The sequence below is a fragment of the Oncorhynchus keta genome, chromosome 13 (genome assembly GCF_023373465.1).
Source record: "Oncorhynchus keta strain PuntledgeMale-10-30-2019 chromosome 13, Oket_V2, whole genome shotgun sequence".
NCBI classification, from domain to species: domain Eukaryota; kingdom Metazoa; phylum Chordata; class Actinopteri; order Salmoniformes; family Salmonidae; genus Oncorhynchus; species Oncorhynchus keta.
The window spans coordinates 28,631,002-28,658,652 of record NC_068433.1 but is presented as its reverse complement, the minus strand read 5'-3'; the positions used below and the strand labels follow the sequence as shown (position 1 = coordinate 28,658,652).

Sequence of the window (27,651 nt, the reverse complement as noted above, 5' to 3'; positions counted from 1 at the left end):
CTCAACCACCTCTCTACTTTCCTCAACCTTCAAGGGGACAAGGAGAAACAGACAAACACTTGGATTACCCAGAAGAAGCACCAGATCTCCGTAAGCCTGAAGTTTGTGACCCTGACTGAAGTGGTTGAGCAGTGAGTACTCTGCCTTTGTAGAGGGTCAGCAGTGTTTGTTCTATGTGGATTGTAAACTCAAGGAGCTTGGTCGATCAAATGCCAGCCACAACCAATGCTCCCTCCAAGTAAAGGGGTCAGAGCTGCCCGGGTGGAAGCCCAGAGTGCTGTGGTCAAAAGTCACCGTCTAGTGTCATTATGGAGAAGAAGAAAAGGCAATACCATGACATAATTATGTTTTTATGTAGCTGCCTCACACTTTTCCTCCACTTTGCCACCATAGTGCTTTTTTGGTTTTCTGTGCATAAACAGTACAGTGGGCTGGCACACAACATATAAGCATGTTATAAATGAGTAACAGTTGGAATTGTGGTTTATTGAAATGATTTGATGTTTCCTTTCAAATAGTCTTTTGTCCTCATCCCTTTGTTACAATAACAGGAAGGTGAAGATGATTTGTGCTATGCCACATTGTCCCATGCTGGTGCTCCTCCATCCTACGCAGTCAAGTTTGAACAAGGCCATGACTATGCCACAGTGGTCATATGCTGACTAGCATTGCCAAACTGAATGGACATGAAAGGACTTCCACATGGATAGATTGCTTGACTTTAATTAACACCTACATTTCAATTTTCTTTCCAAGAAATAAATAGCATAAATCAATTTGCAATGTAGTTTTGATTATCCAATTTGTCACATTAAGAGAACAATAACGTTTTTGTATTCCACCATTGGCTTAATTTCTGTTTGTCTTGTGTGCACCTGTCAGTCCCAGTCGCAGGAAACAGTAACATAGAGCGTGCTACTTTTCGCTGACCAGGCACTCATCTTTGCTTACCTGCTGAAAGCTTCTAAAGGTAAGCCATTTACTTAAAGTAATAATGACTTCTTAGGCTACTCTCTCGTTTCTCAATTAAATTGAAATCACATGTTAAGTCAGATGCTTTCATAAATTCAACGAGGGTTAATGTCTACTCCGAATGTGAACGGTCTGTGGGTACATTGGCAAGTTTTCTAACCATTTTCTCACGGTGTGGTGGTTACAAACTACTCTACTAGGCAATAGCAATACAAGACACGTTTATACCACTAGATGGCAATGTTGAATCCTGTTTTGCAACAATTTTAAGAGCTCCTTGTCGGCAGGGATAACATTTTTTGGACATTTCTGTTATTGGAATAGGCTATCATCAAAATAAGTCAATCGTACAATACTATTGGAAATTAATGTTGAAAGTTACATTCAGCATAATACATGTCTATTGGGGTGAGGGTAGGGTAGAAATGTCCTTTGAGGTGAGGGGTAGAAGCCTGATGGTCTGGGGGTAGAAGCTATTGGCCAGTCTTACAGTTTTTACCATGGTGCTCCTATTCTGCCTGCGTCTGAGTGATAGAAACGGGAAGAACAGGCCATGGCTCGGGTGGCTGGGGTCCCTGAGGAACGTCTTGGCCTTCCTGCGACACCTGGTGTCCAAATCAATGAGCAATATGCAGAAACAGTTGGTTATATATTGTAAACCTAAAATCTACTATCTACACAAGTGCAACAACAGTAATCATATTACTTGTATTTTTTTAAATGAGCACCTTATAAACTGCACACGCATCAAAACCCTGGTGTTTGGACAAGTGGCAATAAATCACTGATATCGATTAGGTGTGGTGGGGTGGGGTGTCAGGTGGTAGCGTTGTTGAAACTAACACAACTGAAAGAACACGGAAACTGGATATATTTTTTACATCACTGGTTAGAGAACAACCTGCAGAAGACAGCTACATTTTGGAGTGAGGCAATTTGATTTGGGGGTCGCCAAAACAGAAAGAGAAACGCAACACTTATTTTCCAATCACTCATATTGATATCACATTCAAATAAATTGCGCGAGGGGGAGATAAGGTTGCAAGTCCTGTTAAAACTAACACTGATCTACAACTACATGGAATCTGGTAATAATGCTAGCTACATTTTGAAGTGTTGCATTGTGGTTCGCCAACATGGTAAGTAGACATGCCTAGCAACACTTTTTTTTAACACTTCTATCAATATTATTTTTCTAACTTTATATACCTAGTTAAGAACAAATTCTTATTTTCAATGACAGCCTAGGAACAGTGGTGTTAACTGCCTTGTTCAGGGGCAGAAGGACAGATTTGTACCTTGTCAGCTCAGGGATTTGAACTTGCAACCTTTATGGTTGCTAGTCCAACGCTCTAACCACTAGGCTACCCTGCCACTCTATTTTTACCCTATATCATGATATCATGCTGAAATCAATAGAACAGGTCCAAATGTTTGGACTGTAGCGTTGTTGGTTAGATGAGAACTTATAGAAGGCTTTCAGTATTGGCCTGTCTGATCTGACAACAATAGTCTGCACTATTGAGGTGTGAGTACAGGTTCAGTAGTCTTATTGTTGTAAATTGAAATGCATTATGTCCTTACTAAAACATATTTTTATATATCATTCACCAACATTTCAGTAGGTGGCAGTATTATACATATTTTAGTATTCCAGACTATTTGCAAGTATAACATATATTCTCATAGTGTATTGACATTTTTGACACATGGGGAAATATACTGCCTAGTCTACATTGATGTGCCTACTATGCCATTTCCCATTTGACATTCTATTCCTGGGGCTATTGAACCATATTTTGGAGTGTTTATTGCCTCCAGTTGATTGGGGACCATTACCATCAGTCAAAATAAAGTCCAAAGCTGTCAATCACACCAAAGGCATTTCCCTCCCTGCTTGGTGTCAGTAGTGGTAGGTGGAGTTTGTACCCTATTGAATGACACATGAAGAAGTGATGAATGGAAAGATCCCAAATCAATGCAGGTTTTATTGACATACTGTACACACACACACACACACACACACACACACAATAAATAAATTGCTTGATCACCAGGGAGACATCCCCTATTCATCTGAGTCCTTAATGGGAAACACTTTTAATTACTTTTTTAAATAAAAATGCTTGGCTGAGGAATGCACAGTTTAATATATTTGAATATGTGTTCCCTATGCTCAGTATTGATTTAATGCTTCATTTTGCGGGTAGGCTAACTGGAATGAGCAAAGCGATTCAGTTGCATTCTCAAGCCAGGCAGTTGAATGCAGGTGTGCTGATATATTGGCTCATGGCAACCGTAAATAAATATGACTAATGTGTTTCCGGTCAAGTGGCTGCTGTCTTAAGACTATGAAGAGTGAGTGAGACCCCCACCATGATGTCAGTGTAATTCCTTTGTTTCTATGTCTCCGGCGTTGAGAAGGATCCCAAATATAGCGCTGAGATTACATTTAGTGTGACTGGAATACAAATAAATCGAGCGACTAGAATATGCCTTTTACTTCATGTTTGCCCTTGCTCTCTTTCCCTCGATCAATGCTTGTGTGAGGTCCTTATTAGTTCTGGAATGATTCATTATTTGTTCTACAGTGAAAAGAAGAGGGAGAAGACAGGGCGGCAACATGCATGCAATCTTTATCAAAAACATGTGTGTTTCATGTTTATTCCTTGTCTGTTGCTGACTGTAAAACATAACAGAACCTGATCAGCTAGGGTGAACACAGCCCCATCTTACTGCTTGTGGACTACTCCATGTCAATAAATCACACAGAGAAATACATACCAACAATTGTCTATGCATCTTTGAAAACCCAAAGATTTATAGAATAGCATTTAGAACAGAGCAAGAAAAGGCTGTATATTTAATGGTGTGGTATATAGCCAATATGCCATTGCTAGGGCTGTTCTTAAGCACGACGCATCTCGGAGTGCCTGGACACAGCCCTTAGCGGTGGTATATTGGCCATATACCACAAACCCTGAGGTGCCTTATTGCTATTATAAACTAGTGATCAATGTAATTAGAGCAGTAAAAATTAGAGCAGTAAAAATACATTATGCAGTATATGACCTGATATACCACGGCAGTCAGCCAATCAGCATTCGGGGCTCGAACCACCCAGTTTATATATTTGATTGAAGAATAACAACATTTCTGCTATACTGCAGGATTGATGTCCTTTTCCTTTGAGGGAATCGTGGAACCGTGGAAGAGGCAAGAAGAGACAAAAAATATTTGAAGGAATCGGCAGTTCGTGTGCCCTTAAAATTGTATTTTACACACACAGTTCTCAGCAGCTTGGTCAGTGAAGTAGAGGACAGTAGAGGAGGAGGATAGAGAGAAGCAGAGGAGGACATACCAGAGGGAGAAAGAGAGAGCGAGCTCTGCAGCAGGATCCCCACCGTGCTGAGCACAGGACTGCGTGACTGGTCTGTGCTGGGTGAGGGGGAGGGGAGGCATATCAGTGCAACACAGCCTTACTGGATGAGTAGCAGCAGTAACACTAGCAGCATCTCATTTGTGGCTGCTGGGGGCTCGGTCTCACACACACAGGCGCTCCCAGCGCCACCGTCACACACACGCAGTGGCAGCCACAGCCGTCGTTAGAGCCTGGGCTGGGGCAGGGACGGGGACCGCTACTGTGACGACTGGAGCTACGGTGATAGCAGCTGCTGCACCATGGCACAAGCCGCCAAGCAGCTACGCAAGAACAAGGACCTAGCGGAGCTCGCAGCTCAGGAGCTGAAGGATAAGGAGGAGGAGAAGAACAAGAAGAGGAATCGATCGAGGGACCGAAGACGCAAGGTATGGTTGACTGAGGATGGTGTCAATTTCTCTCTGCCTCTCTCTCTTTCGTTAATTTCCTCCTTTTCTCAACCTGTCTCCCTCCCTCAATTGTACAGGACTGGTTACACTTAACACTTAACAATATAATTACACACACAGTCACGCGCACACACCCGCCATGTGTTAACCAGTCATGCACAGATGCTCATGCACAGGTTGTGTTTGTTCAGTCAGACATGCCCTGCCCGCTTGTCCCCAGGAGGGTGTTATGCTCTTTTACTCTGGTCTTTTCCCCATATGTCATTTCTCTTGGAGGGTGGAGTCACAGAGGGTCGGGAGCGGTGTGGGGAGACAGGCAGGGATCCTCTCTGTCTCCCTCCACTCTTCCCCTCTCCTAATCTCCTGAGTCGTCATGTCCTGCTGGCTGGGTTTAATGTGGCTTTCAGGTTCTATTGTTTTCCCCTCCTGTGGACCTGCTGTAGTATGTGCCACATATCTCTGATAGGCTGGTTTTTGTAGTCACTTTCCTAGATGAGTATGTGAAAGAGACTGTTCATCCATCCTCGGCTGAGAGGGAAAGTGTGATCTCTTCCCTCCTTTCCCCATTTGCTAAGTGTATTATTATTCCTTTAAAGAACAGCTTGTTTTAATGTAAACCTCCCAGCTCTACCTGTGAGATTAAGGGTTAAAAGGATTTTCTCTAATAGGGTGCACTGCAGCTGCCTCTATCTCTTGATTCAGTGTTCTGTGCTGTGGGCTACAGTGATATATCTCCACCTGCTCCTTAAATTATCATGGCTCATTTGCTCATTACCTGGGTAATGATGGTGACATGACACCTCATTGTTGATGTCTTGTGTGTGTGTATTCTCATCACTATAAGACAACGTGAGGTCGGTGTGTAGAGTGGTGGGATCTTGGAGAAGTCTGAGGATGGTGGGAGAAAGGGAGAGAACAGAGTGATATAGATGGAATAGCAGAGAGAGAGAGAGAGAGAGAGAGAATAAGGAGAGCAGAGCCAGAGGAGGGAGCCCGTAGCTCCACGTGACGGTTGTTCATACTATGGCAAACAGTCTCAGCAATGTTAGGGGCGTCTTACAGGGAGGATATCCTGTTCAGAACATCTGTCACAGGCCAGCTTTTATCTCTGACCTCCACATCAACACCATCCAAATGAGAGACGGCGAAAGAGAGGGAGGAGAGAAGGAGAGGATACCTCTGCAATACCAATTAATAACAATTGTTGGCTGCAATCATTTCAATACAACACACACATTTGAAAACATTGCTTGCTGTATGCCAAGGTTGGCATTGGAATAAGGGTGAGACAGCGGCATAATGAATTAATGATAACCCTTCCATAAAGTGATGATCTACCCTGTCATTATGTGTAAAAAGAAAGGTGTCTACACTACAATATCTTCATGCATACAGTACATTCAGAAAGTATTCAGACCCCTTGACTTTTTCCAAAATTTGTTATGTTACAGCCTTATTCTAAAATGGATTTTTAAAAAACGCCTCATCAGTTTATACACAATACCCCATAATGACAAAGCAAAAACATGTTTCATTTTTGTGTGCAAATTCATACAAATAAATAAATGAAATAACAAATTTACATAAGTATTTATAAGTATTTAGACCCTTTACTCAGTACTTTGTTGAAGCACCTTTAGCAGCGATTACAGCCTCAAGTTGTCTTGGGTATGACGCTACAAGTTTGGCACACATGTATTTGGGGAGTTTCTCTCATTCTTCTCTGCAGATCTTATCAATGTCTGTCAGGTTGGATGGGGAGCGTCGCAGAACAGCTATTTTCATGTCTCTCCAGAGATGTTCGATCGGGTTCAAGTCCGGGCTCTGACTGAGCCACTCAAGGACATTCAGAGACTTGTCCCGAAGCAACTCTGGCGTTGTCTTGGCTGTGTGCTTAAGGTCGTTGTACTGTTGAAAGGTAAACCTTCACCCCAGTCTGAGGTCCTGAGTGCTCTGGAGCAAGTTTTCATCAAGGATCTCTCTGTAATTTGCTCCATTCCCCTTTCCCTCGATCCTAACTAGTCTCCCAGTCCCTGCCCCTGAAAAAAACATCCCGATGCATGATTCTGCCACCACATTCCTTCATCGTAGGGATGGTGCCAGGTTTCCTCCAGACGTGACGCTTGGCACTCAGGTCAAAGAGTTCAATCTTGGTTTCATCAGACCAGAGAATCTTGTTTCCCATGGTCTGAGAGTCCTTTAGGTGGCTTTTGGAAAACTCCAAGCGGGCTGTTCCTTTTACTGAGGATTAGCTTCCGTCTGACCACTCTACCATAAAGACCTGATTGGTGGAGTACTGCAGAGATGGTTGTCCTAATGGAAGGTTCTCCCATCTCCACAGAGGAACTCTAGACCTCTGTCAGAGTGACCATCGGGTTCTTGGTCACCTCCATAACCGTGGTACTTCTCCCCCAATTGCTCAGCCGGACGGCTAGCTCTAGGAAGAGTCTTGGTGGTTCCAAACTTCTTCCATTTAAGAATGATGGAGGCCACTGTGTTCTTGGGGACCTTCAATGCTGCAGCAATGTTTGGTACGCTTCCCCAAGATCTGTGCTTCAACACAATTCTGTCTCGGAGCTCTACGGGACAGACAGTTCCGTTGACCTCATGACTTGGTTTTTGCTCTGACATGCACTGTCAACTGTGGGACATTATACAGACAGTTGTGTGCCTTTCCAAATCATGTCCAATCAATTGAATTTACCACAGGTGGACTCCAATCAAGTTGTAGAAACATCTCAAGGATGATCAATGGAAACAGGATGCACCTGAGCTCAACTTCGAGTCTCATAGCAAAAGGTCTGAATACTTGTGTAAATAATGTATTTCTGTTTTTTATTTTTGATACATTTGCAAACATTTCTAAAAACCTGTTTATGCCTTTTATGGGGTATTGGGTGTAGATTGATGAGGGGAAAAAATACTTAATACATTTTAAAATAAGGCTGTAACGTAACAAAATGTGGAAAAAGTCAAGGGGTCTGAATACTTTCCGAATGCATCTTCTCAATCATCACAATTTACAGATCAGTTGGGGTTTTAGGTTGGCTGAGAAAAGTGGAGAAAGTATTATCAAATATAGGGATGCTGTAGAATGTTTTGTGTGTTTTCATTGCAATGCATTGGGCTGTAGTACATTTTCCTATTTCTACAGGGTATAGACTTAATACAATACTAGACTCAAGACCTGCTAATGCGTTGTGTGTGTGAGCGCGTGTCCGTTTGTATGTGCAATCGCGTGTGTGTGTGTGTGTGAGATGATATGGCTTCAGGGTACCTCATTCCTCTTTTATATAACCTCCTGGATGCAGTCCTCTAATGATAAAACCATTACAGTGTGACCTCAGAGGCATTCACTCTTTCTAGAATTGCTTGAGGATGATCTCTTCCTTCGTAGGTGGAGGCACAGAGATTACTAAAAAATGACAAAATGAATGTTTCAATGACCAGGGATGTGCACCGTCTTAGACCTTGGAATTCCAAGCTGTTAACATTTTGCATTAACATTTTTAGAAGCCTTGCTGAAACTGCTACGTACTGCTTGCATAATGACTGTGCTATATCTGTGTGTACCAATTGACCCTTCGCTAAGCCCTGCCTCAACCAATCACAGCGCTCCGATGGATTGCAACTGTCATCAAGTCTGACACCTCGGACAGGCTTGCTCACCTTTCAAACCCTTAGAAGCCAAGAAGGGCTATGGCAAAAATTGAAAGTTTTCAAAAATAAAGAGTTTAAATTAGGGATGCACGTTATATCGGTAAGCATATCGGAATCGGACAATATTAGCTAAAAATGCCAACATCAGCATCGGCCCAATGTCTAGTTTAAGGCCAATGTGCAAAACCGATGTCGAAGCTGACGTACATACCTATATAACTTAGGTAGATGACGTACATACCTATATAACTTAGGTAGATGACGTACATACCTATATAACTTAGGTAGATGACGTACATACCTATATAACTTAGGTAGATGACGTACATACCTATATAACTTAGGTAGATGACGTACATACCTATATAACTTAGGTAGATGACGTACATACCTATATAACTTAGGTAGATGACGTACATACCTATATAACTTAGGTAGATGACGTACATACCTATATAACTTAGGTAGATGACGTACATACCTATATAACGTAGGTAGATGACGTACATACCTATATAACGTAGGTAGATGACGTACATACCTATATAACTTAGGTAGATGACGTACATACCTATATAACGTAGGTAGATGACGTACATACCTATATAACTTAGGTAGATGACGTACATACCTATATAACTTAGGTAGATGACGTACATACCTATATAACTTAGGTAGATGACGTACATACCTATATAACGTAGGTAGATGACGTACATACCTATATAACGTAGGTAGATGACGTACATACCTATATAACTTAGGTAGATGACGTACATACCTATATAACGTAGGTAGATGACGTACATACCTATATAACTTAGGTAGATGACGTACATACCTATATAACTTAGGTAGATGACGTACATACCTATATAACTTAGGTAGATGACGTGCATACCTATATAACTTAGGTAGATGACGTGCATACCTATATAACTTAGGTAGATGACGTACATACCTATATAACTTAGGTAGATGACGTACATACCTATATAACTTAGGTAGATGACGTACATACCTATATAACTTAGGTAGATGACGTACATACCTATATAACTTAGGTAGATGACGTACATACCTATATAACTTAGGTAGATGACGTACATACCTATATAACTTAGGTAGATGACGTACATACCTATATAACTTAGGTAGATGACGTACATACCTATATAACTTAGGTAGATGACGTACATACCTATATAACTTAGGTAGATGACGTACATACCTATATAACTTAGGTAGATGACGTACATACCTATATAACTTAGGTAGATGACGTACATACCTATATAACTTAGGTAGATGACGTACATACCTATATAACTTAGGTAGATGACGTACATACCTATATAACTTAGGTAGATGACGTACATACCTATATAACTTAGGTAGATGACGTACATACCTATATAACTTAGGTAGATGACGTACATACCTATATAACTTAGGTAGATGACGTACATACCTATATAACTTAGGTAGATGACGTACATACCTATATAACTTAGGTAGATGACGTACATACCTATATAACTTAGGTAGATGACGTACATACCTATATAACGTAGGTAGATGACGTACATGCCTATATAACGTAGGTAGATGACGCACATGCCTATATAACGTAGGTAGATGACGCGCATACCTATATAACGTAGGTAGATGACGCGCATACCTATATAACGTAGGTAGATGACGCGCATACCTATATAACGTAGGTAGATGACGCGCATACCTATATAACGTAGGTAGATGACGCGCATACCTATATAACGTAGGTAGATGACGCGCATACCTATATAACGTAGGTAGATGACGCGCATACCTATATAACGTAGGTAGATGACGCGCATACCTATATAACGTAGGTAGATGACGCGCATACCTATATAACGTAGGTAGATGACGCGCATACCTATATAACGTAGGTAGATGACGTGCATACCTATATAACGTAGGCAGACATGATACTCTCTGTCATGGCATTGAAACGCCTGCTCAACAAAACTGCTGACACAGACCGTGGGGTTAAAACTTAAAGTACTATACTAGAGGCTGTGAACAAGCGATTCGGTGGCATTCTATCTGACCCAAAGGATCGCTACTTCAATCCAGACAAGAAAAAGGATTTACGTTAAATGTTACAGACACAGCTGGACAAGATGGAAACGGATACAGTGACAGTGCGCACCGAGGAAGAGAGGCCACAGACAGACACAGCTGGACAAGATGGAAACGGATACAGTGACAGTGCGCACCGAGGAAGAGAGGCCACAGACAGACACAGCTGGACAAGATGGAAACGGATACAGTGACAGTGCGCACCGAGGAAGAGAGGCCACAGACAGACACAGCTGGACAAGATGGAAACGGATACAGTGACAGTGCGCACCGAGGAAGAGAGGCCACAGACAGACAGAGATGGACAAGATGGAAACGGATACAGTGACAGTGCGCACAGAAGAAGAGAGGCCACAGACAGACAGAGCTGGACAAGATGGAAACGGATACAGTGACAGTGCGCACAGAAGAAGAGAGGCCACGGACAGACACAGCTGAGACTTCACTGCTTGACATGTATGATGGAATCTTGGTTGAGATTGAACGAATGAACAACGAAACATCACAGCAAGTAAGTAAGTTAAATAGATTTTGATTATGTTTTACTGGTAATGGGGACATACGTAAATGCCAACAAAATAACTTTTTGGTCAGTGTGTGTGTGTGTTTCAACTATTTAACTGTACTAGAATGCTTTAAAGGTCACACGTCTTTTTATATCGGTTATCGGTCTAATTTCTTTTGGCAAGGAATATACTGGATATCGGTATCGGCCAAAAATACCATATCAGTGTATCCCTAGTTCAAGTAACTAAATAATTCAACATTGCGCTAGGGGTACTTGCAACTATGAAACATGAAACAGAGCCTGTTGAAGTGTTTTTTCGAATGAGGAAATTATACTGTTTTCATTGTTTGCTAGTTAGCTGGTTATTTAGCTCTCATTGAAAACGATGCTAACGCTAGCTAGCCATAGTGAATATAACTTGTATTCTCCAGGTGTATGTTAGCTAGCTAAATTGGCTTTATTAAGAATATAATTGTCATCTGTGTTCGACATCAGCAAACGATTTGAGAGCACTTGTTCGCTCCAAAAGTGGTCCAGGTTCCCAGGAGCAATTGTAATGACAGTACACCACAACATACCCTAAACAACAATTAAAAGAGAACAGTTTGGAGATTATGGAGAAATTATTAGACTAAAGGTGAGGAGACAACAGTTTACCTGACAAGACTGAATCCAAACACTACACTGTTGATTTCATGTGCATTTTACATTTACTGTGCTTTTCGCTGCATTTGTTGATAACGAAATCTGAAAATACTCTGGTTACATTCAGTAACATGATGAGAAAATTCTTGGAATATTTGGGGTAGGTGTAACATAAGAAAAATAATTAAAAGGATTTAAGAGGTCTAACTGTTTTTCCCAAGTGGCCACACACCTCCACAGTTTCTGATGAATTTAAATGCACCTTTGACTCAAAGAAGAGTCTTCAAATATAAGTTTTTTTTTTTTTAAATCTCTCCTAGCTGTGCCATTGAGGAACTAGAGCAAGCACACTTGTAGTTGTTGGAACACAGCCCTGCATCCCCACCTTTACACAATTACTGCTGTTGTTTAAGCAATCCAAAAACGTTCCATTATAAATCACAATCTGGGTCAGGTGGGCATAATTTGAAAGCTTGTTCTATTGCCAACATGACTAGCTAAATTATAAAATAAGATCTTACAGTGTTAGGCTTTCATTAGGTAATTCAGAGTAGCAGATCGTTATTTTGGTGCGTTATTGGTGCGTTATTTTGGTGCGTATATAATGTCATGAGTGCATTCAAATGTATGGTCTGCGGCAAATTGTCTTCACAATACAATAAACATGGGCACATTCTTTTCAGGACAACCCAGGTTATAATGCCATGTCTTATTGTAACTGTACATCAAACATAGTGATCGTACACTGAGTGTACAAAACATTAGGAACACCTTCCTAATATTGAGTTGCACCCCCTTTTGCCCTCAGAACAGCCCGATGTATGTCTCAATTGCTTTAAAATCCTTCTTTAACCTGTCTCCTCCCATTCAGCTACACTTATTTGAAGTGGAAAAATCCTCTTAAATGTAAAGTTCCCATATTTAGGGACCCTATCCGGGTTAGGGGAGGGTTTGGCCGGCAGAGATGTTCTTGTCCCATCGCGCACTAGCGACTCCTGTGGCGGGTTGGGCGCAGTGCACGCTGACACGGTCACCAGGTGTACAATGTTTCCTCCGACACATTGGTGCTACTGGGTTAAGTGGGCATTGTGTCAAGAAGCAGTGCGGCTTGGCTGGGTTGTGTTTCGGAGGACGCACGGCTCTCGACCTTCGCCTCTTCTGAGTCCGTACGCATGGCTGTAACAACCAATTGGATACCACAAAATTGAATAAAAAATGTAAATAAAATAGCAATTGTGCAAAAAATTTGTGAGATACATTTTATCTGAGTATGGAACATTTCTGGGATCTTGTCGCACGCGGTTCTCAGAATGGATCTCAGTCGAAACCCATCCATATCTGTGAGGCGGAGACCCTGAGCTCTGCCATCATGTATAGCATCTTACTGTGCAGCCATTGCGTTCTAATTTAGGCACTTCTCAGTGTCCAAATCTGCCGTTTTCAACCCGTATATGGGTATGAGTGTAAAGGTCTACCCTAGCCCAGTCGGCCGGAACTGCACAGACCATGGTGTTTATTGTGTGTAATAATTCTGCCCTATATTCAGTCTTCCTGCTAAGCTGATATATGAAAAGAACAGCAATGCATGGGCGTGAGCATGTTTACGTGTGTGTGGGGCGCAAACAGAAGTGTCCCAGATTCTGAGGGATGTGTGTGTGTGTGTGTGTGGTGTGTGTGTGTGTGTGTGTGTGTGTGTGTGTATACATCTCAGAGGAGTAGGCAGGATGAAGCAAGGTCGGGCTGATGTGTAAGCACCCCTCATCCCAGCCACCACCATGCTGGAAGAACATTCTGAAATAGAAACATACAGTCTGCTGTCTTTATGACAGGTACCTGCAGTGGAAAACAGGTGCCAAGTAGAGGCAGCAGTCACAGAGAGACAGATAGGGATGGAATTGCAGTTCATAGGATTGTATGAAATATTACAGTAAGAGGTTAGAGGTGGAGGTTATCCTCAGTGTAGGGTTTAGCCAGGTTTCAGCAGGGCTATTACCTCATCACAAGATGGCCATCCCATCTGCCATGCTTGCCTTTATTACGCAAAATCACCCGACTTTAATGACTAGAAGTGCCAGCCATGTTATGATGCTTCAAATTCAATTAAGATCTTAAGTACCAGCCTATTGAAAGGCACCTGGGCTTTAACATGGTCTAACATGTCACTGAACATAGACTATGGTTGTCAATGTGGATTAAGGACCATGTTCATCTCATCTATCAAACATACCTGCAACCCTCATGATAGTGGAAGATGATGTTTACTGGGATCTGGTGACACATTTATCAAACACAACAGATCAATGAGAATTGTTCTGCTGACAGGGGGATAATTGCCAACTGCAGTCAGAATTATTTTGCTCTAATTGCCATTGTGAAAAGTGACATTATAAGTGCTTAGAATAAGTAATAAAGCATAGCTGACTTAAAGAAAAATGCCAGATTGCACTGTTTTGTCAATGTGAATGGGGCCGTGTGTTGGTGTGTACTGTATGTCCGTACTGCGTGAGTGTGTGCATACACACATGCATGTTGTGTGTCCTTGCACACAAACAGTAGCTGGCCCAGCATCACTGCTGTCAGACCTTGGATGTGGTTCCCCATGGCAACTGAAGGTGTGAAGGACAGATAGGAGCAGAGGTTGGATCTGCCAGGTTTTGATGTGCAGTTTGTTGTAGAAACCATCACGTGTGTGTAAATTAATACAATGGAATATAAACTACTAGTCCGGTAGCAGATCAATTAGCAATTTAGCCAAATCCCCTGTTGTGTTTGTTGTCATGACAAACATTATGTACGACTTGACTACGATCGGAAATAAAATTGGCTAAAGGCACGCACTTACAGATCTGTGAACATGCCAATAAACAACTTAATGTCAAATGAAACAATTAACTGGGTTGTTTAATTCAGTGTTAGAAAATGCCTTCACCTTTATTGGTTATGGAAAGGTGTTTTGGCCACTGTAAAGTCAAGTACCAGTATTCGATATTTTCCCAGCACATCCGGTAGTTTTGGGTGGAGATCCATTATTAGAAGCTCTTAGAGAGGCCTCTGAGAAGGACTGTCACCACCATGTTAAGAGCTTAACCGACTGGATAAGTAATAAACTAATGGAGAGGGGGCCCTATATGATTAGTACTTTTTAGACATTAGCTGGAAAACTTAAGCTATAGCCTACTTCTGATTATGGCACCGTGACTCAGTATGAAAAGTAGGTTGACTTGACTGTGCTATATCTGTTCTGTAGTGTCTCATACTGTATGTGGCGTAGTTAATAATACCAAATCTACTGATTAATGCAAGTTTCTGTGGAGAGGGAGGAATGAAGAGGGGGAAAAGGGGAGTGGTGTGGACGGCAGATGAGAGGTGAGAAGGGTGGATGCCCAGCCTAGGGACCTCTTCCACATGTTTTATCTGCAGCTGGACTCACAGCTGTCTCAACCCCAGGGTTCTCACTGCATAGTGTGAGTGTCCCTTTCTGTGTGTGTGTGTGTGTGTGTGTGTGTGTGTGTGTGTGTGTGTGTGTGTGTGTGTGGGTGTGTGCACATCTCATCATATGTCTACAGGGTGTGTGTCTACTTTCCTAGCTGATGGTGACATGACATGGTGTTTCTGCATGTATTGTGTGGAACGGTTCCTTGATGTGTCTTGGCCCAATCCTGCTTTGGTTCGAGGTTTTGTCTCTGGCTTGTCTCAGTGCTGGGTAATGTGATGCAGTGAAGTCACGAAAAGAGATCCACTGACAGCTCCTAAAGACAAAAGCGCTCTGTTTTGGCTCATCAAAAATCAATAGCTTCATTAGAAGCGTGTAACCTCTGAATCTTTGTCTGAGCTAATTTTATACATCAGCCCAAACTCTGTCCTGCTGCCAACAGACACCCTGCCAACCGAAGGCAGAGAATGAGGGGGGTTAGGCCGGGGAAGGGGTATGGCGTCCTGCACAGCATCTGTTTGTTCCTGAGTTATCCTCTCCCCAATCACTTCCACCTCACTGTAGTATTTTAGGGACTATGGGCAAGCCTGTTTTTGGTGGCGAGTTGACCCCACTCTGGCCATCTCTTTCCAGCCTACTGGTCTGAAAGGGACTGAATGGAGTGAGAGCTCTGGGACGGAAGATATCCATCCACCTGGAGGCGGGATGGAGAGGAGAACAACAGTGACTATTTAAGGCTGTTGGGACCTGATACCTACCTCTTGTGTGTTTTCCCTGTTTGAAATGAGGGAGCCAGTTTGCCAATGCCATTCAGATAGATATATTGTCTCGCCAATCAAACAGCTCATCTATCAGCCTGCCCGTTAATCAGTACATCGCCTCTCTAGAGGAACTAGCCAATCAGAGCCCTTCTAGTGCAGGGGATGGGTAATGGCAGTAAATCATATCTGCAAAGTTTATTTTGACCTTGGGTCAAGAGGCAGGCATCTGAAGTGACAGATTTTTGCCATGGTGATTACAGTGTGACATATTGACGCTGCACACCAACCATACAGAGATTGAGTCCTGAGAGTAAGCCCAAAAACACACATCAGCTGCAACTGGATTCCATAGTCTTTTAATTGACCTTAATTATAACTAACATGCTGCTACTACAAGAGAAATCGGCTCCTCACAGATTGGGGCTGTTTTCATCTGATCTCGATTACCATTCCCCCAGATTGGCTGCAGGGGCTGGCCATTAGACCTCTGCTACACAGCCCTCTCATTATCAGACCGAGACAGCGAGCCAGGTTATGTAATGGAATCAGAGCTCCTCAAGGTCCGTGTGGATCATGTGGCCTTGGCAACACCCTACATCCCATCCGTGACACTCCGTGTACCACTCATACTGGACTCTATGTACAGTATGTGCTGCTGGGGACAAGTGGAGGCCACTGAGACAGTTGAGAACAATTGTCCTTGGGATGAAAACAAAGGGAAATTCAATTGGTAGGGCAGATACCTCGTGGAAGATCGTTGAGAGGAGATGGATGATCTAGCAAGGGCAGAGGAAATATTGTTGAGAGGAAAAATATACTGTAGCAAAGGTATATGGGAGATTTTGTATAAGGTTGATACACTAGCAATGTTAAAATGGAGATAATAGTTGAGGGATAGTTGGCTAGGCTGGGGCAGAGAGCTGTGTACAGTTATGCCCTTGTAGTGGTAGTAGATGGTATGTGTGCAGTGCACTTGTAAGTAATCATGTCTGTGTCGCTGTGCTCCTCTGTAGTGTTGATGCTGTGTTATTGATTGATGTGTTTGATCAGGGAGGGGTAGATCCATCAGCTGGCTCCCTGACAGAACAAGGCCCAGGGAGTTTTACACACACGCACACACACAAACAGCTCTGTCTGTCCTCGTCTCCCATCTGTCACTCGCTCCTTTCATTCCCTCTCCTCCTCATTTTTCCAACCCTCTAGTGTCCCTCTTTTCCCTTACCCTCCTCTGCCAACCAGCTCCGCGTCCCTCACTCCTTCACCCTCAACCTCTTCCACTCTCCAGCCCCTTTGCCTCATTCCCCCCTCCCCTATCCCTCTCTCCTCCCCCTGAACCTAGCCCTGCTCTCTGGCTAGCCTCTAATGGTGTAGCATGGAGCACATTACTGAGGAAGAGAGAGAGAGAGCGAGGAGAGGGGGAGTGGAAGAAAGGAGCAGCTTACACCCATTCCCACTGGGGGGGGGAGAAGAGCACAAGGAAAAGGAGAGAGAAGGTAGATAAAGGGATGCAGAGAGATGGGTTGCAGGAAGGAGATAGAAGGGAGTGGTATAGAGGTAGAGAGAGATGGGTGAGAAAGAAGCAAAGAGCAGAGGAAAATGTCCTCTACACTTAGAGAAGAGAGAGACTATTATATCTGGGAGGTGGCACAGTTCGTTGCTCTCTTTTGATTACTCTCTGTTTATTTGCTACAGGTGCAATAGCACACACATACTGGAAACACTTACAGGCACAAGGAGAGAAAGAGGGGAAGGGAGAGCTAAAGGAGTGACACTATGGACAGACTGATAGGCGGTTTGTCGCCCCAACCGTGTACCTCTGGCAATCCTCCCTGTTTAGATACCTGTGGTGAATGCTGATTAACACTCTCCCGTGACAGCCAACGGGAAGTGAGATGATGAAAATAGAATAACTGCCACGCTTGGTGGAACCATTATGTAAATGAAGTTGGGAATCCTCTGGCAGGAAGTTAGGTCTACTCCATTTGCTTGGTTTGGCATTCAACAAATATTTCTGAATGATTCCCAATGCAAGTTTAGGAAGGCAGTCTGACCATGGACGTTGACATTAATACCAATTTACATATTATGTTAATTTGTTTGCCAGGGGTCACTGTGTGTGCGTGTGCGTGTTTGTGTGTGTTTGTGTTTGTTTGTAGGCTACTGGAATTGTGTGTGAGTCTGAGGTGTGTGATTGTGTGTGAGTTTGAGGCACTGTGTTGTTATCAACTGGTTAAGATGTGCATGTGCTCTGCACCATATCAAATTCCTGTGTGGTGTCCACATTCTGCCTAATTAACTGACAGTGGAAAGGCTAAGTTCGCTGCCTCTTCCCTGCTTCTGCTGATGGAATTAATAATGATTATCGACCGTGATCCATTGAACCAAGCTTAATGTCTACCCCATTTCCTGCTCATTCTGCATATTCAGGAACAGCGTCTTTTGAATGATTTGATTTGATTTGAACCAAAGGGACTCGAAGCCAGTGAATCAAGCAACCTTCCCATGCACTGTGAGTGTATCCCCATTGCTCAGTATCTCCCATGCATATCTGTAATCTGAGAGAGATACAGCGTCTGGAGAAGGAGAGAGAAAGTGGGAGAGGCAGAGCGAAGGAGACCGATGGGTTTTGTCTGGTAAGGTTGATAAGGAATAAGATGGATCCTTTCATGACTCACGTCTACAGAAGCGTCTGGATCTCTGAGGAGATTGAAAATGAAGGAGTCAGACGGCTAGAGGGGGTTGAATTGAGGGGTGGTGAAATACAAATCTAAACTTGGTAGTGTGAGGTGTAGGAGAGGTTGGGTCAGTAAATAGACCGTGTGAAGGAGTGGGGAAGGTACCAGGGTGTTTATTTGATTGAACCTTTATTTTGACAGGGAGTCATGCTGAGACCAAGGTATATTTTACAGGTTTATTTTGACAGGGAGTTATGCTGAGACCAAGGTATATTTTACAGGTTTATTTTGACAGGGAGTCATGCTGAGACCAAGGTATATTTTACAGGTTTATTTTGACAGGGAGTCATGCTGAGACCAAGGTCTATTTTACAGGTTTATTTTGACAGGGAGTCATGCTGAGACCAAGGTATATTTTACAGGTTTATTTTGACAGGGAGTCATGCTGAGACCAAGGTATATTTTACATGTTTATTTTGACAGGGAGTCATGCTGAGACCAAGGTATATTTTACAGGTTTATTTTGACAGGGAGTCATGCTGAGACCAAGGTATATTTTACAGGTTTATTTTGACAGGGAGTCATGCTGAGACCAAGGTATATTTTACACGTTTATTTTGACAGGGAGTCATGCTGAGACCAAGGTATATTTTACATGTTTATTTTGACAGGGAGTCATGCTGAGACCAAGGTATATTTTACAGGTTTATTTTGACAGGGAGTCATGCTGAGACCAAGGTATATTTTACAGGTTTATTTTGACAGGGAGTCATGCTGAGACCAAGGTATATTTTACAGGTTTATTTTGACAGGGAGTCATGCTGAGACCAAGGTATATTTTACAGGTTTATTTTGACAGGGAGTCATGCTGAGACCAAGGTATATTTTACAGGTTTATTTTGACAGGGAGTCATGCTGAGACCAAGGTATATTTTACAGGTTTATTTTGACAGGGAGTCATGCTGAGACCAAGGTATATTTTACAGGTTTATTTTGACAGGGAGTCATGCTGAGACCAAGGTATATTTTACAGATGAGCCCTATAATTTAAACACATATACACATCAATACATTATGAAAAGCAAAACAGATATGACAAACAATCATAGAAAACAAACACATTCTTGTCATGGCATATATCTGCTTTACCAAATGAGGAGAGTTACAAACTACACACCAGTCAGAGTTACACTTAAACTACATATTTTTTATTAAGAGCTTTGCAATAGTCCTTTTTGACTTTCAATGATGCGCTATCTCTAACAAACCATTGAAAAGTGAATACAGAAAAGTACAAAGACCTTTTATAGCCAAGATACACCCCTCTCAACTTGCATGACAAACCACAGATCTTTAGGAACAGTTCACAATGGTTAAGATTTGTATGAAAGATATCTATAAAACATAGCAGACAGTTACTACTGTGTCAACAGTTCTCATTATAAAGACCAGTGTTCGGCCCCCTCCTACTCCAAACTCGAACCCGTCTCACCCTGGTACGGTATAGCACAAAAACATTACCTTTACTATCTGGAATGCTTTTTAGGCTTTATTACCCAAAGACATCGTAAATCTCCTCTGTCAGTGCTATCTCATAGAGGCCCATCCTCAGTGGAACACACACACAATAGTTAACAGAATACTCTATTCTGTCGAATAAAACAACTATTCTAATGCAATACAAAGATTATAATATAATTTTACAAGCACTATAAAATAATCTTGACATTTTCCACGACATTCTTCCGTCAAAAGGTCATCAATCAGCCGTCTGAATCCTAGAGGCACTAAATCATACAGTTTAATAGAGTTTGGGAGATTATTCTACAAGTAAGGTGCAAAAAAACACAAGCAGATTTACCTAACTAATTGGAGATTGAAGGGATCTCCAGAGGTAGCCGTTGAAGACGGAGGAGTTGTATGTTACAAGTTGTGAGCATTGATGTGCCCTCCTTCTCACCAAAGTCAACGTCTCATCTTTTCTGTGACGTTGGGATTTTAACACCATCTCCCTTCTCCTCTCTATTTCCCTCTCTCTTTCCCCTCCTCTCTTCCTGCCCCCCTCTCTCTCTCTCTCTCTCTCTGCATGCTGGGAGTGTTAGGTGCATGCTGGGAATTGTGTGAGTGAGTGCGAGTGTTGTGTAGAGTTAGATATCTTGGTTTTTCCTTTACGTCTCCTTTTCTTGTTGCTATCTATATGAGAATGTTGCTTATACATCACGGATGAATAAAGTAGTTGAGTTGTTTCTTAAAGAAGGTCTGATACAAGAGCTTCAGAGGACCCTTGTCAATTTTTTCTGGTCTGGACAGCGCTGGATTAAAGCTGCAGCCCTCTACCTGCCACTGCACGAGAGTGGGCAAGGCCTGGTGGACATTTCCTCTAGAATCATGGCTTTCCGGCTTCAAGCACCCCAGAGACTGTTGTACAGTGACGGTTCTAGCTGGGTCGACACAGCCTACACATTGATGAGGAGAGGAGAGGTTGTTTGGGCTTAGACAAGCACCTTTTCCTCTTAAAGCTGGAAGGGGGTGATTTGCCTGGCCTGACTCCATTTTATGGGTCTGTTATGCAGGCTTGGAGAGTTCTTGTCAAGTCCCGTAAGGCCGGCACGCCACAAGGGATGTGGCTTTTTGAAGAGCCTCTTTTTCACAAACTGCCTATTGATAAGAGGACAGCTGACATCCAATGGAGGATAATACATGGAGCCATAGCCACCAAAATGCATCTGCTACACCTAGATCCTACTGTTGGGTAAGGGTGTCCATTCTGTGCTGAGTCTGAAACTCTGGAACATCTGTTTTTACAGTGTCCCAGGTTGGTCGGGATGATTGACCTGATCACTTCTTCGTTCTCAGCTTTGGGAGAGGTTTTCTCTTCTAAACTGTTGATATTTGGGCTAAAGTACAGGTTATTCGGGGACAGCAGCCTATTACAAACTGGTTAACAATATTGATCTGTTTATGAGTATATGGGGTATTCAGAGTCTGTTGTGTTTAGTTACTGTGGAGGAGGATTTGGTGTTGTGTTTTTAATTGATGTGTAACTTTGATTTTGTATGAGTTTTTATTGTGTTGTGGGTTCCCAGACCCAATAAAGATTATTTAAATCTCTCGCTCTCGCTCTCGCTCTCGCTCTCTCTCTCCTTGTCTCTGTTCTGTGTGTATTAATCATTGTTCATGTGTGTGGCAGACTCTGTCATGGAGTGTGACTAACAGTGGGCCCACACTCCCTGTCCCAATCAGTCCCCCTTTCCCAGCTGCCCCAGCACTAGCCCTCTCTCAGCTCTTATCTCCGTCAATTGGCTGTTTACTGATGAGACCTGTGTTAGCCACCTTGTTCCAGGCCACAGAGGACCAACAGTCACCACACAGAGTCACCACACAGCCCACACAGCTCATAGGGTAGCATCACAGACCAGCTAAGTGCCTCCAGATCCTCTATCTCTCTATGTAAACATCACGGTCGCTTAACCCCAGAAGGACCTTAGGTCTCTTTACAGTTAATTCATTATGACGAACAACTGGCAGATCCCCGCTTTCGAACAAAATGTCCATGTTATTCACACATTGGACACACATTTCTTTAATTTCGAAGATGGACACATACTGTAATAGGAGTCTGACTCAGCTGGTTTGGGACAGTGACAGGGTGACAGAGTGACAGTGCAATGCTGGCTCGACACAGCAGCCCTTGAGGAGGGGTAGCAAGGTGAGAGGAACAGACACAGATAAGGACAAACACCACCATACTACACACCTAACCACTGACTGACTGTCCTAAAGCCCACCGGCCAGCAGTGTGTGAGAATGAACGAAAATCATGATTTCTACACTTTTTAAGTAAAGCGTCTGGAAATCCTATAAATCCGTTTAAATCTGTGCTGTATATCAGGATCAGTAGCTGGTTAATGTGGATGTATTACATTATTTTTGGTGGGCTCAATGAGAACGCTATATTTTGGGGGCATAATATGTCAACACGTCTGTCTGGGCTATGTTCTTAGGACTCCTTGTGTATCCAATGTATAACAGCATGTGTCATGGAGGGTGGAGGTGCTGAGTTCTCAACATGCCACCATCATATGATATATGTCACAATAATGTTGCCACGCCACTGTTCGTTTGTTAAATGGGCTGTATGATTTTGTCATGCACACATATTACCAATGTCTTGGCTGTGATTCTGTGTTAGCTATGCTACAGACAACAGCGAGAGAGTGGATCCCTATAAAACATGTTGGCCTGATTATGGTAATCCCACGGTGTCTATGTGTGTGTCACTGTGATTGTCTCAGTAGCTGGTTAGGCCTGGGGGTGTTTGGCTGCTTTAAACACTAGTTTAATGACTTTAGATCAGAACCTTATTTAGTATTCCACTCTGCCTCTCTGACTCACTGCTGCTAGATCACGTTTCTAGAAAATAGCCCCAGCCCTAGGCATCAGTTTAGAAAACAACGCAGAATGTGTTAACCCCTTGGACCTTAAGGCTTATCGTTGACCCTGGCACCAACAATCTATCTGATGAATGGGACCTGAGGATAATGCTGATTCAGAACAGCTATCGACGGTCACATGGAGTGGTCATAATCATATTAAAAGTCTGCTGGAGTCCCATGGAGCAAGAGGGATTTGGGCTGTAGATATGACATAATTCTATGAGGAAAGTGAAGTGACGTATAGTTTACTTACTGGTTTGTGTGCTATTGTAGTCTCCTTTGGGAGGGGTTGCAGACTATGCGTGTGGGGGTGGCTTGATGTACAGATCTTGTCCTCTGCCCCAGCTTGCAACCTCCTCGTGTCCCCCCTCCACTCCCCTCACCTCCCCTCTCTCTCCCCCTCTCTCAGCATGGCCCTGAGTCGTAAGACAACACCCACTGAGTGATTAGTGATGACCTGCTGTCACAAACACAGACAGACGTAGTGGGGTCAGCTGCACACAGCACACAAGTACATGCACACAAACCACAGGCCTATTCCTTTTTTGAAATATTGTCCTTTTTTAAATGTTTTTTCTTTTTACAATAAACATGAAGATACATACAATAGACAAAAACAATAGACAACTTAGCATTTACGTACATACATTTCCACAAACATGAATAATATCCCACTTGCTCAGGCCCACGTTACCACCATATCCACACCCAATGTTGTTTTCAATGCTTGTAAGACTCTGCCTCATATGACTTTAAATTGTGTTATGTTGTTTCTGTCTGTAGCCAGATTTTTTTCAATATTTAAATCATTAAGCATTTTGATTCTTCCATTCTCTTTACATTGGGTTATATTTTGACTTCCAGTATGTAAGTAATAGCTTATTCAATATAATTTTTAAAAAAAAATATTGTCCAACCCATTGGGTATCTCACTTCCACATGCCATGTCTTGAAATATGCAGATAGACAGATTAAAAATATATTTATTTTGTAAAACTTCTGACAACCATCTTTTTAACTCTGCCCATAACCTTGAACTCTGCCCATAACCTTGAACTCTGCCCATAACCTTTTTAACCTTGAAGCCCATTCCCAGAAGGCATGAATTATTGAGTCCTTGTTAGATTTACACTTAAGACGTGACTCTGCCGTTGTGCTGTAGAATTTGTAAATTTTGTGTCATGTATAATGCATTGTATACATTACTTTATACTGGATTAAGTGTACATTTTCGTTTACTATAATTTAGTTCAATGTGTTACAACATTCCCTCCATCTTGAGCCAATATCTGTTTTATTTCATTCTTCATTCCAATAGTGTATATATTTTTTAAGAGATTGTTAGCTGGATAGCCTCTCTGCAAGGTGTTGTATATCTTACTTATCATATGAGTATCTGTTTCTGACTCAAATAGGATTCCCTCAACATTGCTGTGATGTCCAAAACCTTTCAGGTGGAAATTTGGTGATATACAACTTTTAAGTTGCATATATTTGAAAATGTATACATTGAGCAGTCCAAATGTCTTTTTAATTCTGTCATGGAAAAAAATGTATTTCCTATTACCACATCATTTACAGTTTTTATGCCTTTAGTTTTCCATGTGAGCCAAAGGTATCGGTGAATTCTGAAAAGCTATCCAAGGATTGTTCCATAGGGGTGTGTTTTTAGGGAGTGATATTGGTTCTTGTAGAATCCATTTCATTTTCATGTTGTTCTAGTGTTCTTAACTATAAAGTTGTTAATATTCTTATCTCCATCCTTTGAAAAGAGACACGGGAAATATTCTGGGGATGAGCACACACATCTTCAATATGTACCTGTTTGAGTTTTCAATATTAGTCAGGTATACCAGGAGATATATATTCATGTTCCGTGTTTTCTTTGATGTCATTTTCTGCCTATTTCCTGAGCGGAATATAAGTGCGCCTGTTAAATCTACTCTGCTCTCCTGCACCTGACTTTGCCTCCCGTACACAGCCGTAACACAGGGTACTCATTACACGTATCTGTCTTCTACCTCTTTCCCTCTCTCCCTCTCTTCTCATTCCACCCCCTGGCTCCTCTCTTTAATATCACACTGTGTTTCTCTCTATACCCAACAGGTTGGACAAATCCTTGCCCTGCACTCCTTTTCCTCTCCTCTGTCTCTTCCACACTCCCTCGCTCCTCACATCTTGCCCCTATTTGTGCTCCATCCATCACTCCTCACTGTGATCCCTCCTTCCACCTCGTTTGTGAATGTACTAACAAGGCAATTCCTCATCCTGGGACATGCTGCAAGGGCGGGCTGCTGGGAGATGGGGGTGTGGGAGGGGGCTAGTCAAACTGTGTGTGTGTGGAGGAAGGGACGATGGGTAGTGTGTACTTCGTTTGCGAACTATTCATGCTTGTGTGGTGCATTCAGAAAGTATTCAGACCCTATCCCTTTTCACATTTTGTTACGTTACAGCCTTATTCTAAAATGGATTAAATAAAAATAATGATCATCAATATACACACAATACCCCATAAGGACAATTTTGCATAATCATTTTTAAGTTTGCACATTTTTACATAAGTATTCAGACCCTCTGATCATCCTTGAGATGTTCCTACATCTTTATCGGAGTACACCTGTGGTAAATTCAATTGATTATCTATATAAGGTCCCACAGTTGACAGTGCATGTCAGAGCAAAAACCAAGCCATGAGTTTGAAGGAATTGTCCGTAGAGCTCCGAGACAGGATTGTGTCGGGCACAGATCTGGGGAAGGGTACCAAAACATTTATGCAGCATTGAAGGTTCCCAAGAACATAGCGGCCTCCATCATTCTTAAATGGAAAAAGTTCAGAACCACCAACACTCTTCCTAGAGTTGGCCGCCCGGCCAAACTGAGCAATCGGTGAGAAGGGCCTTGGTCAGGGAGGTGAACAAGAACCCGATGGTCACTCTGACTGAGTTCCAGAGTTCCTCTGTGGAGATGGGAGAACCTTCCAGAAGGACAACCATCTCTGTAGCACTCCACAAATCAGGCCTTTATGGTAGATTGGCCAGACGGAAGCCACTCCTCCATAAAAGACACATGACCGCCCGCTTGGAGTTTGCCAAAAGACACCTGTCGTGGAAAACCAAACTGAGAGAGACATTTACAGAAATGCAGAGTTCTTTATATAGCTGACACTAAGAATGCTTGGTCATGCCTGGTTCCTCCCCTCCCATGCAGGCCAAGGGGCATCATAAGCCGCTCTGGGTTCATCCTGTGGTCATCTAAACCCGGTACCATTTTAACCTGACCCCGGCATAGTTTTCCAGATGCTAGGTTGATTAGGACAATAAGGGATTGTTCTAAACTGTTCCAGGCTATCTCTATCTTGGTCACACACACCACATCTTGTCTAAGGAATGCCAGCATTAGTTTTTTTCCACCAAGTCATTGTCAGCTCAAGCTATCACTAGCAAAACCCATTTCCTTGACCATAAGCTGAGACTAACTGCAGGAAGAGACCATGGAGACCATAAAGACACAGAATTAGCAGAACAGAAATATCTTACTATTAGTTAAATATTTGTTGTTAACCATTAATATCAAATAAATCAGGTAAATACTTAATTTTTCTATTACACACCTTAAGTTCTCTCAGACCATGAGAATCAAGATTCTCTGGTCTGTTAAAACCAAGATTTGAACTCTTTAGCCTGAACGCCAAGCGTCACGTCTGGAGGAAACCTGGCACCATCCCTACGGTGAAGCATCGTGGTGGCAGCATCATGCTGTGAGGATGCTTTTCAGCGACAGTGACTGGGAGACTAGTCAGATCTAGCGAAAGATTAACAGAGCAAACTACAGAGAGATCCTTGATGAAAACTTGCTCCAGAGCTCTCAGGACCTCAAAGGTTCACTTTCCAACAAGACAACGACCCTAAGCACACAGCCAAAACAATGCAGGAGTGGCTTCAGGACAAGTCTCTGAATGTCCTTGAGTGTCCCAGCCAGAGCCCGGACTTGAACTGAGCTGTGCAACAATGCTCTCCATCCAACCTGACAGAGCTGAGAGGATCTGCAGAGAAGAATGGGAGAAACTCCCCAAATACAGGTGTGCCAAGCTTGTAGCATCATACCCAAGAAGACTTGAGGCTGCAGATCCACAATCTATTTTAGAATAAGGGATCTGAATACTTTCCGAATGCACTGTATGTGTAGCATGGTGTGTGTATTGTAGCCTATGTGTTATGTGGGTGGTGGGATGGCGTGTGCATGTGTGTGATTAGAAGTGAAGAACACATGTCCTGGGAGTGGCTGTTGGCAGCAGGGCTAGGTTGATGTAGTGTAGTGTGTGCTGACTGTATGATACTTTACGTGTGCCCGCTCGAATAGAAGGGTTTGTTGTGTCCGTCTTTGAATAATGTGTGTGTCTGTGCATGTGTACGTACATGTATGTGGATGCATGTGTGTGTGCTTGTGTGGGTATTTTGTGGGTATGTGTGTGTCTGTGTCAGCTTTTGAGCACTCTACGATGACAGAGATGTGACAGGGATAATTTGGTAGTCAGTCAATCAATGTCAATACAGACCAGGACAGGAGAGCGTGCCCCTCTTCTGCCTCTTTCTACAAGAAGCCACAG

General features: G+C 42.7%; 1 protein-coding gene across 6 annotated transcripts in view; it reads left to right on the top strand.

The window, feature by feature from the left end:
- The first annotated feature begins 4,247 nt into the window (after positions 1-4,247).
- LOC118388092 (ankyrin-1-like) overlaps positions 4,248-27,651 on the top strand; it is a 94,319-nt gene continuing 70,915 nt past the window's right edge. For all 6 annotated transcript variants that reach the window (XM_052459936.1, XM_052459931.1, XM_052459932.1 and 3 more), the window contains exon 1: positions 4,248-4,779. In XM_052459936.1, the coding sequence (XP_052315896.1) occupies positions 4,654-4,779 (126 nt within the window). In that variant the 5' untranslated portion in view covers positions 4,248-4,653. The remainder of the gene's footprint in view (positions 4,780-27,651) is intronic.